This window comes from Arachis hypogaea, chromosome 18 (assembly GCF_003086295.3).
Source record: "Arachis hypogaea cultivar Tifrunner chromosome 18, arahy.Tifrunner.gnm2.J5K5, whole genome shotgun sequence".
NCBI classification, from domain to species: domain Eukaryota; kingdom Viridiplantae; phylum Streptophyta; class Magnoliopsida; order Fabales; family Fabaceae; genus Arachis; species Arachis hypogaea.
In genome coordinates, this window is record NC_092053.1 from 127,224,964 (window position 1) to 127,239,009 (window position 14,046).

At 37.8% G+C, this 14,046-nt stretch overlaps 1 protein-coding gene across 1 annotated transcript; it reads left to right on the top strand.

Moving 5' to 3' along the window:
* Nucleotides 1-432: 432 nt before the first annotated feature.
* On the top strand, nucleotides 433-13,525 carry LOC112772118 (uncharacterized). Its single transcript, XM_072224412.1, has 6 exons — nucleotides 433-606; nucleotides 698-752; nucleotides 840-967; nucleotides 2,654-3,859; nucleotides 5,148-6,958; nucleotides 13,272-13,525. Exons 5-6 carry the CDS (start codon nucleotides 6,481-6,483, stop codon nucleotides 13,295-13,297), a joined length of 504 nt encoding a protein of 167 aa, XP_072080513.1. The 5' UTR covers nucleotides 433-606; nucleotides 698-752; nucleotides 840-967; nucleotides 2,654-3,859; nucleotides 5,148-6,480; the 3' UTR covers nucleotides 13,298-13,525.
* The last annotated feature ends 521 nt before the right edge of the window (nucleotides 13,526-14,046 follow it).

Here is a 14,046-nt window from a genome sequence, read left to right on the forward strand (position 1 = left end):
TCTAATAAAATAAAAAAAATAATTTAATAATTAAAATGTATTTAAAACAAAATTTACAATTAAAATTTTTTTAAGAACTAACTTAAAATATTAAATATTACATACACTCATATACAATTATTTTTATATAAAATTAATAATTTTAAAAATGACTCGGTCAAACTTATCAAATTTCCTGAGAATTTTCAATTATCTACTTATGTAAACTCCATTAAATTAGTAAATAATTAGCCAATAAATTAATTTTAATAAAAAAAAATTAGAAATGCAAATGTTATATTAAATTAAGATAGAACTCGTCAAAACGAGAATTTTGACACTAATTTCAAAAAATTTAGCTCAAAATTAGATCGAACGGGTCAAACCGATTGAACCGGGACCGTAGGCCCAACTGCCCAGCACTTAAATGAGCCAATGACTCTTCTTCCTCCTCACTTCAGAACGCGCTGAAGGCAATAAGCAGGGGAGAAGGAGAAAAGAAACTTCCTAACCCTTACGGTAATTCAAATCACCGTAACTTCTCCGTCTAAACTCCGATTGCTACACCATTTGCGGCCACGCGATCATCGCGTCGAGCTCTACGATTCTCCAAGAATAATTTCAAAAGTAATTCTCTTATTCACTCTCAGCCTCTTCTTCCCCAATTTTAGAAAAAATCCTGTGGAGGTGTTGAATTTCCTTGTTTTTTATGTTTTAGGATCCAATTAGCTTGAGAAAAACGTTCACTCTTGCTTATATGAAGCTTGGGTAAGGTGAGGATATTATAATTCTATCTAAATATTCTGAATTTGTGCTTCAGATATTAAATTGGGTGTATATGTGTTATGAATGTGTATTAGGTTGTGAATAAATAATTGGAGCTTGAAATTGTGGATATCAGAACTTGGAGGAAGCTGTTTTATTGAACTTTTGGGGCTGTGTTTATTTTAGTAAATTGCCTTGAACAATACGCGGAAAATCGGCTAAGGTATGGTTTATGTTTCTTGCATTTAATATATAATGTTCTGTAAAAACTTAGGCTAGATGACCATAAGATAGGTTGGAATGTATGTGTATATTGTTGTTTAGTATCTTGTTCTTAAGAATGTATTGGTCTGGTGCTGTTGATTAGTTGATGGTTTGTCAAATTGTTAATTATTGATTTGAGGATATAAGTATATAGGCTTAGGATTTGTGAGTTATGGTTTTGGTTGTAGGATTTGGCATGTGTATGTGTAATTATTGTTGGTATGACATATGACTTTTATGGTAGTTGTTGTGTTGATGAAGAAGGACATATTGTGTTAGCAAGTGTAGGTTTGGTGATCAATAGCATGAGATTTGTTTTGAATGAGAAAGAAGTTTAGAAAGTTTGCAAAATTTTGGTTTTGGGCCGAACTTCGGTGAGCTATAACTTGGCTTTCGGAACTCCAAATTGATTTCAACTGGTGTTAAATGAGAATTGGATTCGTGAAGTTTATGTCGTTCGAAGAATGGAAGAAAAACGATTTAAAACGATTAAGTTATGCACGTCGGAAGTTTTGGTGTGAAACATGTAAAATTATGCAGCTTTCTGGTTGATCAGCTTTTTTTTTTGGAAAAACGTACGTCCACGCGTACGCATCGCGTAGAATTTTTGACTGTGCATACGTGAGTAATCCTATGCGTACGCGTAATGACCCAGCAAGCATGTCCACGCGTACGCATGGCCCACGCGAACGCGTGACATGAAGTGTTCACCTATGCGTACGCATGAGCCACGTGCACGCGTGGCCCCTGTTTTAGCAAACATGCTTTTCTGAGTTTTAAACCCTATTTCAAACTTCTAAACCTCTATTTTCACTCCTTTAGTCGTAAATAATAGTATTAAACCTGATAATTAGATGAAGTTAGAAAATGAGGATAACTTGGAGGTGAAGTAATGTTGAAAAGTGATGAATTGATTATGAAATGTTACGGAAGATAATGTATGATACTTGGCTTGAATAATCAAATGATTTGAGATACGAGATTTATTGGGTAAAGTACTGTGGCTTGCCACCACGTGTACCAGGTTGAAAAGTCGATACTCTGTTGACCCTACGACGTAAGGGTGACCAGACACTTATAAATTCTCGGGAATGGTACCCCCACTGAGCGATTTGATATATATATGAGAAAAAGCTATGCATAGACTCATGGGGATGTGCGTCGGGGGACAGTCCAAAGGTTTAGCAAACCGGACTTGTCGGGTTCGCTTGATAACCGACAGATGAGACTCATCAGCCATAGGACAGGCATGCATCATGTGCATATTACTTGAATTACTTGTTTGTGCTTTAACTGGGTGTGCCTAAGTGTACTTTTATGTTAATTGTATATTGTTACTTGCAGTACTTGTAACTTTCTTGTGCTTGCTTTTAACTGCTTATTTGTTTGTGATTTGTTGACGGAGATCAAGGTATGGAGGAAAGGCAGTGGGACTTAGATTTAAGATTAAGCTAAGTTAGGCCTAGATACTCTTAGAAAACCACCCTTTTATGGTTTCTGTATAATACTTTAAGCTTTATAATCTGAGTGTCGGCGTTTTAGGATTGCCTCTGGCATTTTCAGGACCTTATATCTTATATGTGTGGCACATTTACCATGCTGAGAACATTTGGTTCTCACCCCATACTATGTTGTTGTTTTTCAGATGCAGGTCGAGAGGCACCTCCTTAGGCGTCTGAGCTCTTGAAGAGAAGTGGTTATCGGGTTACTTTTTTGGATTGTATAGTCATATATGTGTGTGTACCTAGTATTCTCTCTGCATGATTTGTTCCTTTCGATCCTCTTAAAGGCTTATGGAGAGACAAGATTTTGTTTATGTAAATTTGGGTTTGGATATGTATATATATGTGTATATATTCTCCGGCCAGTCTTGACTTCGCGGGCTGAGTTAGGAGCTTGTTATTTTGTATCTTTGGCCCTCCATTCCTACTTTTGTTATCTGTTATAGTTTTCTTAGCACACAAGTTAACTCATTTTCTGAACATTGCACTTTAATTCGGGATTTTTATTTTATCTGTTCTTCAAGGCTCCTAGTTTATCATATTCTTCTGCTATTACATGTACAATTTTTATTTTAGAGGTCGTAATATCACATCACTGCTGTTTTACGGCTTAAGCGTAAAGTTGAGTAAGGGTGTAAATTACCGAACCGGACCAAAAAATACCGCAAAACCGAATCGAAAATTACAACAACCGATTGAAAAACCGAAAAAATCGATTTTTTTTTAATTAAACCGATCAGTTCGGTTTGGTTTTCGGTTGGTTTAGTGGAAACCGAACCGAACCAAACCAAACCGAAGAAGCTGCTGCATAGTAATTCTTTTTACTGATTTACCCTTAATAAAACCCTAGACTCTGAATACCCTCACAGCCTCACAGCCTCACTCTCTTTTCCTTTCACTCGCGCAGGGCAGTCAGCCTCTCCCACTCACCCTCAGTGCTCACTGCTCACTCCTCACACAGACACGAGACACCCACTCACCCACCCACAAGCCACAGCTCCCTTCCATCTTCCATTCTTCCTCCTCCATGCGGCCTTGCTTGAGAGAATGAGAGCCTGAGAGAGTAGAGAGCCAGAGAGCGTCGTCCATTCATCTTCGTCGCAGGCTCGCAGGCGTAGCAAAGAGCAGCGCCGTCGTGTAGCAGCAACATGGTCCAGTTCGCGTCTTCGTGCAGTCCTGAGTCCACGCCGTCGTCCAGTCATAAGCCGTCGGAACAAACCCTAAGTCGTGGCAAGAAACCCTAAGCGGAGCAGCACTCCAGTCGCCGAGTAGCACTCCAGTTGCCGAGGAGCACTCTGGTCGCCGAGCCCTCTCCTGCAAAATGCACCTGAAAGATGTCTTCTTCGGAGGTTAGAATCTGATTTTTAGTTAAATTCACAAATCATTATATTGCCATAGTATATCAAATTTAATGTGTCCCTGATTGTTGTTGCTGGTCTCTTCTTAATTAAGAAGATGAGTTTGATTTTTAATTTTTGTCTCTGCGGGCTGTTACTGGTTTGTGCTTAATTAGGAAGACAAGTTTGATTAAAATTATTGTCTCTGATTATTGTTGCTAGTTTGTGCTTAATTAGAAAAAAGAGTTTGATTGAAATTTTTTCTGCAGAATTTTTATTGTTGCTGCTTAATTATTGTTCTTGCTTTTTATTTTGTTTACCAAACCCTGGTCTCTGTTTTTCCAATAAAAAGATAACTATTTTTCTTAGTTTCTACTAAACAGCTTTAACTATTTGGTTAATTTGTTTGCTGACATTATGGCTAAGTGGTTATAGGAGTTCATATTTGTTGCTCCTATTCTTTATATAAAACTATATTATGAGACATATTTTAGAATTGATCTTACCTCATGCTTTATATTTATGTCGTGTGTGACACATCTAAATCAGTAAAGGTCTATTCTGTAACTTATTCTAAAACTGGATGAAAGTGGCTTTTGTGAATTATCCTGTAGAGCAATCAGAACTTTCAATAACAGATTACTCAGAGTATCATGTTGCTGGCGCAAAACAACATAAAAGCAGCAGAGATTTAATCTAGGCATACCTGCATGTATTTCTGCTTTGAGGTTCACTATGACCTATTCTTTTGCTTGTCCACATGGTCCAAGTCGTTTCATTTGTACTTGTTATCTTCCAATTTTTCATGCTACTTGTCAACCTTTTTCATGTATCCATTTGATTTTTAGGCTGGTTTTCTCGTTAAGAGTTAAGACTAATAATTTGTAGTTATTGTGTTTATAAGTAAACTTGTTTTGTTTGATGTTCTCGTCATGCTAATTTTCGTGTTTGTTCCTACATTTGAGATTATCATATTAGATAGGTTGTTAGTGAAAAGTGAAAACAGAGCACTGAACAAGATCAAGTTATTCTCCAGTGTCTAAAGAAACTAAAATGAATAATGAAATGAACCTTGCTACTTGGATATTATCATTTTACTTATGTTAGACTCTATCCTAATTTCTCTATAGGGATTTTCCAAACTAATTATCCATGTGGATCCTGTGTAGAAGTATAAAATATCATTTCTAATTGGAGTATATAAATCCAAATTGTTTATCTAATTCATGGTTTACGTTTATAATTTATAATCTATATTATGTTTATAATCTATATTAATTTTTTTGTTTTATTTTTGTAGAAATTGCACTAACCGGAGAAGAGTGGATTCAGATTAAGCATGGTGGCTGTTTGGTTTTTATTTGTTTTAAAGTGACTGTTTCGGTTTAAAGTGTGTTTATTTTTGTTGTTTTGCTAGACATTTTTAATTATCTTTGTTTTATGTTTAATTAAGTTGAATTTGTATGAATTTGGATGTGATATACTCTTGTTACTCTAGTTTATTGAAGGTTTTAAACTTCATTTGATAGTAATTTAAATTCTTATTATTAGGTGTAAAAAAACCAAAAAAACCGACCGAACCAAACCGCTGTTGGTTCGGTTCGGTTTGGTTCGGTTGTTCAAACAGCAGCCAACCGAATGGTTGGTATCATTGTAAAACCGATCAGGTCGGTTCGGTTGGTTTTCGGTCCAAAACCGAACCAAACCGAACCGATTACACCCCTAAAGTTGAGTGTGGTTGGGTGTTACATTATGGTATCAGAGCAGTTCGTTTCTATAGAGTCTGAAAGACGGACTGATTATGCTTCTGTGCATTCTCTGTATATGTGTCTATGTGCTATTAGGATATCTGACTGATATACATGGCATAAACGTTTGTGAGCATGCATTTGAAACTTAAAGCATTAGACCTGCGATATTGAGACTGATCAACTTAATATCACTTGTTTGGTGTGTATAGGGACCAGATATCGACTCGCAGACGCGGTCGCGGGCGAGGTAGAGGTAGAATAGGGACTGTTAATCTTGCCCTGGCAGGGAATGACCCAACAGACTTTATGGCTGCCCTAGGAAATATGGCTGCAGCTATGCAGGCGACAGCCGAGGCACTGAGTAATCAGATAAACCAGGGTAATCACGGGAGCAGTAATGATGAAGAAGGCCATATGACACTTGCAACATTTTTGAAAGTTCACCCTCCGACCTTCAGAGGAACCTCAAATCCCACTGATGCAGACAATTGGATTTAGGCTATGGAACGGGCACTGCAGGCTCAACAAGTTCCTGAAGAGCAATGGGTTGAGTTTGAAACTTATCAGCTGCAAGGTGAGGCTCAGTATTGGTGGCAGGGAACACGACGTATCCTGCAGCCAGATGGCGCTATGATTCCTTGGGAGGTCTTTCGAACAGAGTTCTATAGGAAATACTTTCCCAATTCAGTCAAAAACGCCAAGGAACTTGATTTGATGCAATTAAAACAAGGCCAAATGACTGTTACTGAGTATACTAGCAGGTTTGAGGAGTTATTTCGCTTTTCTCGTATCTGTCAAGGTGCGCCTGAAGATTTTACTGAGTGAAAATATATTAAATATGAGGGAGGTCTTCGGAGCGATATTCTGAGCTTCGTTTCCCCAATGGAGATCAGCATGTTCTCTGAATTAGTGAATAAGAGTAGGGTGGCTGAGGAATGTGTGAGAAAGGCGACATCAGAGAAAGGAAGTTTGATGGTGCCTTTTCAAAGGACTTCAGGGAGAAACTTTGCTCCGAGAGGTAGGAATTTCAAGCGTGGAGGCTTTGTTTTGCAACAGAATCAAGGCCAGGGCAATTACAGAAGGCCGAATACTAATGTTAATCAGGGAAGAAGGTTTGGAAAGCAACCACAGCAGGATTTGAGCTGTCAGAGGTGCGGGAAGTATCATCTTGGAGTTTCGTGCAGATCAGGACTTGGGATATGCTATTTTTGTGGACAATCTGGGCACTTGGCCAGTAATTGTCTGGAGAAGAAAAAGTATGAGACTGGTAGGGTACAACAGCCAGGGAGAGTGTACACCACTTCTGCAGCAGGTGCTGAGGGATCTGAGACACTGATTAGAAGTAACTGTGAAATGGCTGGTAAAATATTAAATGCTTTATTTGATTCAGGAGCAACACATTCATTTATTGCATTTGAAAAGGCTAATGAACTAGGATTGAGAATGGTGGTTTTAGGTTATGATTTGAAAGTGTATTATGCTACTCATGAAGCTAAGGTGACTAGATTAGGATGTCCACATGTTCCATTTCGAGTACAACAACGTGAATTTGTGCATGATTTGATTTGTTTGCCGATGACTGGTCTTGATATCATCTTGGGATTGAATTGGTTATCCAAGAATTATGTTTTGCTTGATTGTTCTGATAAGTCAGTACAGTTTATGCCAGAAGGGTCGGAAGCGTCGGTTGTGGTGAATAATTACTATTTGAACTCCATGATAGTAAATTATTCTGGAACTGAATGTCAGGGTATTATGTTATTAACTGCTGGAGTATCAGGTGATGATCAGAGTTTAGAGCAGATTCCGGTTGTATGTGAATTTCCAGACATATTTCCGGATGATATTAATGAATTTCCACCTAACCGGGAGGTTGAATTCGCAATTGAGTTGGTGCCTGGAGCCGGTCCGATTTCGATTACTCCTTACAGGATGTCACCTTTAGAAATGGCTGAACTGAAAGCTCAGCTGAAAGATCTATTGGGTAAGCATTTTATTCAACCAAGTGTTTCTCCGTGGGGAGCGCCAGTGTTACTGGTAAAGAAGAAGGACAGGAGTATGCGCTTGTGTATCGACTACCGGCAACTGAATAAGATTACTGTGAAGAATAAATATCCATTACCTAGAATCAAAAACCTAATGGATTAGTTACAGGGTGCCGATGTGTTCTCTAAGATTGATTTGCAATCCGAGTATCATCAGATAAGGGTTAGAGGCGAAGATATTCCCAAAACTGCTTTTAGGACACGTTATGGTCATTATGAGTATACGGTGATGTCTTTCGGGTTAACTAATGCTCCGGCAGTATTCATGGATTATATGAATAGGATTTCCGGTCGTAACTGGACAAGTTTGTTATTGTCTTTATTGATGATATTCTTGTTTACTCTAACACTGAAGAGGAGCATGCTGATCACTTGCGAACTATGCTGCAAATTCTAAAAGATAGGAAGTTATATGCTAAGTTATCTAAATGCGAATTCTGGAAGAGTGAGGTGAAGTTTCTCGGTCACATAGTGAGCAAGCAAGGAATAGCTGTGGATCCTACTAAGGTAGAAGTAGCAATGAATTGGGAGCGACCAACTTCAGTAACAGAGATCAGGAGTTTCCTAGGTTTGGTGGGGTATTATCGAAGATTCATTAAGGGATTTTCACAGCTCGCCTTACCTTTAACTAAGTTGACTAGGAAAGATATGCCTTTTGTCTAGACTTCGGAGTGCGGGGAGAGTTTTCAAGCATTAAAGCAAAGGTTGACTACTGCACCCATGTTGGTATTGCCTGAGCCAAGTGAACCGTTTGAAGTGTACTGTGATGCATCATTAAAAGGTTTGGGATGCGTCCTAATACAGCACCGAAATGTTGTAGCATACGCCTCATGACAATTAAGACCGCATGAGATGAACTATCCGACTCACGATTTAGAACTTGCTGCCGTTGTGTTTGCTCTGAAAATCTGGAGGCATTATCTCTATGGCATTAAGTTTCACGTCTTCTCAGACCATAAGAGTTTGAAGTATCTATTTGAGCAGAAAGAGTTGAATATGCGTCAGAGGAGGTGGATGGAGCTTCTGAAAGATTATGATTTTGAATTGAATTATCATCCTGGAAAAGCGAACGTTGTGGTGGATGCCCTAAGTCGGAAGTCTTTATATGCAGCTTGGATGATGCTACGGGAAGAAGAGTTATTAAAGGCATTTCAAGTTTTGAAACTGGGAGTTAAGGAAGAATCCGGAATTCAATGTTTGAGTCAGTTGTGAATTTCAAGTGATTTTAAATAAGAACTTCTGAAGGCTCATCAAGATGGTAAAGCATTATGTAAATTATTGCCGGCAATTGAGCAAGGAAAACAGTTGAAAGTGTCAAAAGATAAGGATGGTTTATGGAGGTTCAAGAACCGAATTATTGTGCCAGACGTCAGAGACTTGCGACAAAGTATCTTGAAGGAAGCTCATAAGAGCGGGTTTTCAATCCATCCAGGAAGCACCAAAATGTACCAAGATCTTAAAGCAATGTTCTGGTGGCCAGGGATGAGGAATAATGTGGCGATGCATGTATCTAAATGTTTAACGTGTCAGAAGGTTAAAATTGAGCATCAGAGACCATCAGGAACCCTTCAACCTTTAGAGATTTCATAATGGAAATGGGAAAGTATTACAATGGATTTTGTGACGGGTTTACCTAGGTTTCGGAGTGGTTGTGACGCTATTTGGGTGGTTGTGGACCGACTAACAAAATTAGCTCACTTTCTCCCCATCCGGATAAGTTGCACAATGGAAGAATTGGCTCGAATGTATATCAAAGAGATTGTCAGATTGCACGACGTGCCTTCTACCATTATATCTGACAGAGATTCTCATTTTACATCAAGGTTCTGGGGAGCCTTTCAGTGTAAATTTGGGACTCAGTTAAGTTTAAGTACTGCATATCACCCTCAGACAAATGGTCAATCAGAGAGAACTATCCAGACCTTGGAGGATATGCTAAGGGCTTGTGTCTTGGACCAGCCGGTGAGCTGGGATCGGTATATGCCACTAGTGGAGTTTGCTTATAATAACAGCTACCATGCGAGCATCGGAATGGCTCCATATGAGGCTTTATACGGCAAGAAATGTCAATCTCCGCTATGTTGGTATGAAGCTGGAGAAAGAAGTTTGTTAGGTAGCATTTGGTGGAGAGACAGAGACGGAAAGACTGAGACTGAGAGACAGAGACTAAGAGACAGGTATTGAAATAAATTTCAGTATTCTGTTTGGTGCAAAATGGGAGACAGGAATTGAAACAAGAATAAAACTCTAATTTAATTTGCACAAAGGGTAAAATTGGAATTAATTAATTGAAATGAAAGTATTTTAGGTAAAAAATGTTATTAAAGTTTCAGTCTCCATCTCTAAAAATTTCAGTCCCCTGTGTCCCTACTTTTTGGAGGTACTGAAATACTGAAATTTTAGAGACAGAGACAGAAATTTTAGTACCAGTCTCTGAACTAACAAACACGATACTGAATCTCAGTCTCTCAGTCTCTGTCTCAGTACCTCAAAACAAACGCTACCTTAGGGCTTGAGATGATAACTAAGACCACTGAGCAGATAAAGAATATTCATAGCCGAATGCTTATAGCCCAAAGCCGTTAGAAGAGCTATGCTGACCAAAAGCGAAAGCCAAAGGCGAAAGCCTTTGGAGTGTGAAGAAGAAGAGCATGTCTTTCTGAAGGTTACACCAACTACTGGAGTGGGAAGAGCTATTAAGACTAAGAAACTAAATCCCCGTTATATTGGACCGTTTGAAATCCTGAAAAGAATTGGGCCGATGGCTTATAAGATCACTTTACCGCCATATCTTCCGAACTTGCACGATGTGTTTCATGTGTCACAGCTTCGGAAATATACTCCTGACGCAAGTCATGTTCTTGAACTGGAACCGATTCAAGTGAGAGAAGATCTAGCACTTCCAGTAATCTCGGTGAGAATTGATGACACTAGCGACGATTGCACGGGAAGGAAGTATCACTGGTAAAAGTAGCTTGGAGTCGAGCTGGTATTGAGGAACATACTTGGGAACTTGAATCAGATATGCGGAAAGACTACCTACGTCTCTTTTCAGGTAACTAAATTTGAATTTTGAGGACAAAATTCTTTGTTAGGTGGGTAGGATGTAAACCCAGTTAAATTAGTAAATAGTTAGTCAATAAATTAATTTTTGAAAAGGAAAATTAGAAATACGAATATTATATTAAATTTGGATAGAGCTCGTCAAAACGAGAATTTTGACACTAATTTCAAGAAATTCGGCCCAATATTGGACCGAACAGGCCGGACCGATTGAACCGGGCCCGTGGGACCAGCCGGCCCAACACTTAAATGAAACAAGGGCTCTTCTTCCTCCTCACTTCAGAATGCACTGAAGGCAATAAGCTGGGGAGAAGGAGAAAAGAAATTTCCTAACCCTTACGGTAATTCAAATCACCGTAACTCCTCCGTCCGAGCTACGATTGCCGCGCCGTTTGCGGCCACACGACCACCGTGTTGAGCTCTACGATTCTACCAGAACAATTTCATAGGTAATTCGCTTATTCACTCTCAGCCTCTTCTTCCCAATTTTCGAAAAAGTTATGTGGAGGTGTTGAATTTCCTTATTTTTGATGTTTTAGGATCCAATTAACTTGAGAAAAACGTTCACTCTTGCTTATATGAAACTTGGGTAAGGTGAGGATATTATAATTCTATCTAAATATTCTGAATTTGTGCTTCGGGTATTAAATTGGATGTATATGTGTTATGAATGTGTATTAGGTTGTGAATAAATAATTGGAGCTTGAAATTGTGGATATCGGAACTTGGAGGAAGCTGTTTTATTGAACTTTTGGGGGCTGTGTTTATTTTAGTAAGTTGCCTTGGACAATATGCAGAAAATCGGACAAGGTATAGTTTAGGTTTCTTGCATTTAATATATAATGTTCTGTGAAAACTTAGGCTAGATGACCATAGGATAGGCTGGAATGTATGTGTATATTGTTGTTTAGCATCTTGTTGTTAAGAAAGTATTGGTATGGTGCTGTTGATTAGTTGATGGTTTGGCAAATTGTTAATTTTTTATTTGAGAATATAAGTATATAGGCTTAGGATTTGTGAGTTATGGTTTTGGTTGTAGGATTTGGCATGTGTATGTGTAATTATTGTTCGTATGAGGTATGACTTTTATAGTGGTTGTTGTGTTGATGAAGAAGGACATATTGTGTTAGCACGTGTAGGTTTGGTGATCAATAGCATGAGATTTGTTTTGAATGAGAAAGAGGTTTAGAAAGGTTGCAAAATTTTGGTTTTGGGTCGAACTTCGGCGAGCTATAACTTGGCTTTCGGAATCCCAAATTGATTTCAACTGGTTTTAAATAAGAATTGGGTTCGTGAAGTTTATGCCGTTTAAAGAACGAAAGAAAAACGATTTAAAACGATTAAGTTATGCACGTTGGAAGTTTTGGTGTGAAATATGTAAAATTATGCAACTTTCTGGTTGATCAGCTTTTTTTTTTTTTTAGAAAAACGTACGTCCACGCGTACGCGTGGCCCACACGTATGCGTTGCATGGAATTTTTGACTGTGCGTACGCCAGTGATCCTATGCGTACGCGTGACATGAAGTGATCACCTATGCGTACGTAGGATAAGGGGATGCACGCGCGAGCTGCCTTTTCACACTCCCACGCGCACGCGTGACCCCTGTTTCAGCAAACATGGTTTTCTGAATTTTAAACCCTATTTCAAACTTCTAAACCCCTATTTTCATTCCTTTAGTCATAAATAATAGTATTAAACTTGATAATCAGATGAAGATAGGAAATGTGGATAACTTGGAGGTGAAGTAAAGCTGAAAAGTGATGAATTGATTATGAAATGTTATGGATGATCATGTATGATACTTGTCTTGAATAATCAAATGAATGATCATGTATGATACTTGGCTTGAATAATCAAATGATCTGAGATACGAGATTCCCTGGATAAAGTACCGTGGCTTGCCACCACGTGTACCAGGTTGAAAACTCGATACTCTGTTGACCCTACGACGTAAGGGTGACCGGACACTTAAAAATCCCAGGAATGGTACCCTCACTGAGCGATTTGATATATATATATATATATATATATATATATATATATATATATATATATATATATATATATGGGGATTCGCGTCGGGGGACAGTCCAAAGGTTTAGCAAACCGGACTTGTCGGGTTCGCTTGATAACCGACAGATGAGACTCATCAACCATAGGATAGGCATGCATCATGTGCATATTACTTGAATTACTTGTTTGTGCTTTAAATGTGTGTGCCTAAGTGTACTTTTATGTTAATTGTATATTTGTTACTTGCAGGACTTGTAACTTTCTTGTGATTGCTTTTATCTGCTTATTTGTCTATGATTTGTTGACGGAGATGGAGGTTTGGAGAAAAGGCAGTGGGACTTAGATTTAAGATTAAGCTAAGTTAGGCCTAGATACTCTTAGAAAACCACCATTTTATGGTTTATGTATAATACTTTAAGCTTTATAATCTGAGTGTCGGCGTTCTAGGATTGCCTATGGCATTCCCAGGACCTTATATCTTATATGCGTGGCACCTTTACCATGCTGAGAACTTTTGGTTCTCACCCCATACTATGTTGTTGTTTTTCAGATGCAGGTCGAGAGGCACCTCCTTAGACGTCTGAGCTCCTGAAGTGAAGTGGTTATCGGGTCCCTTTTTGGATTATATAGTCATATATATATGTGTACCTAGTATTCTCTCCGCATGATTTGTTCCTTTCGATCCTCTTAGAGGCTTATGGAGAGACAGGATTTTGTTTGTGTAAATTTGGGTTTTGGATATGTATATATATGTGTATATATTCTCTGGTCAGTCTTGCCTTTGCGGGCTGAGTTAGGAGCTTGTTATTTTGTATCTTTGATCCTTTATTCCTACTTTTGTTATCTTATGCCTGATAATTATAGTTTTCTTAGCACGCAAGTTAAATCGTTTTCTGAACATTGCGCTTTAATTCGCAATTTTTATTTTATCTGTTTTTCAAGACTCCTAGTTTATTATATTCTTCTGCTATTACATGTACACTTTTTATTTTAGAGGCCGTAATACTACATCACTTCTGTTTTACGACTTAAACGTAAAGTTGAGTGTGGTAGAGTGCTACAACTTATAAAAATCATTAGTTATATTATTGCCTTGCAAATGAATTAAGTGTTTGATTGGCGCTATTAATCGATAATTTTTTTAGCATGTTTAATAAATTTTCAGTAAAAATAAAAATACTAAAGTAATAAAAAAATTATTTAAAAAAATACAATTTATATCTTTTTTTTAAATCTTAAAAAAAATTTTTTACATAATAAATAAAAAAATTTATTTTTATATTATTATATTTAAATATAATTATTAAATAATTTTTTTATATAAA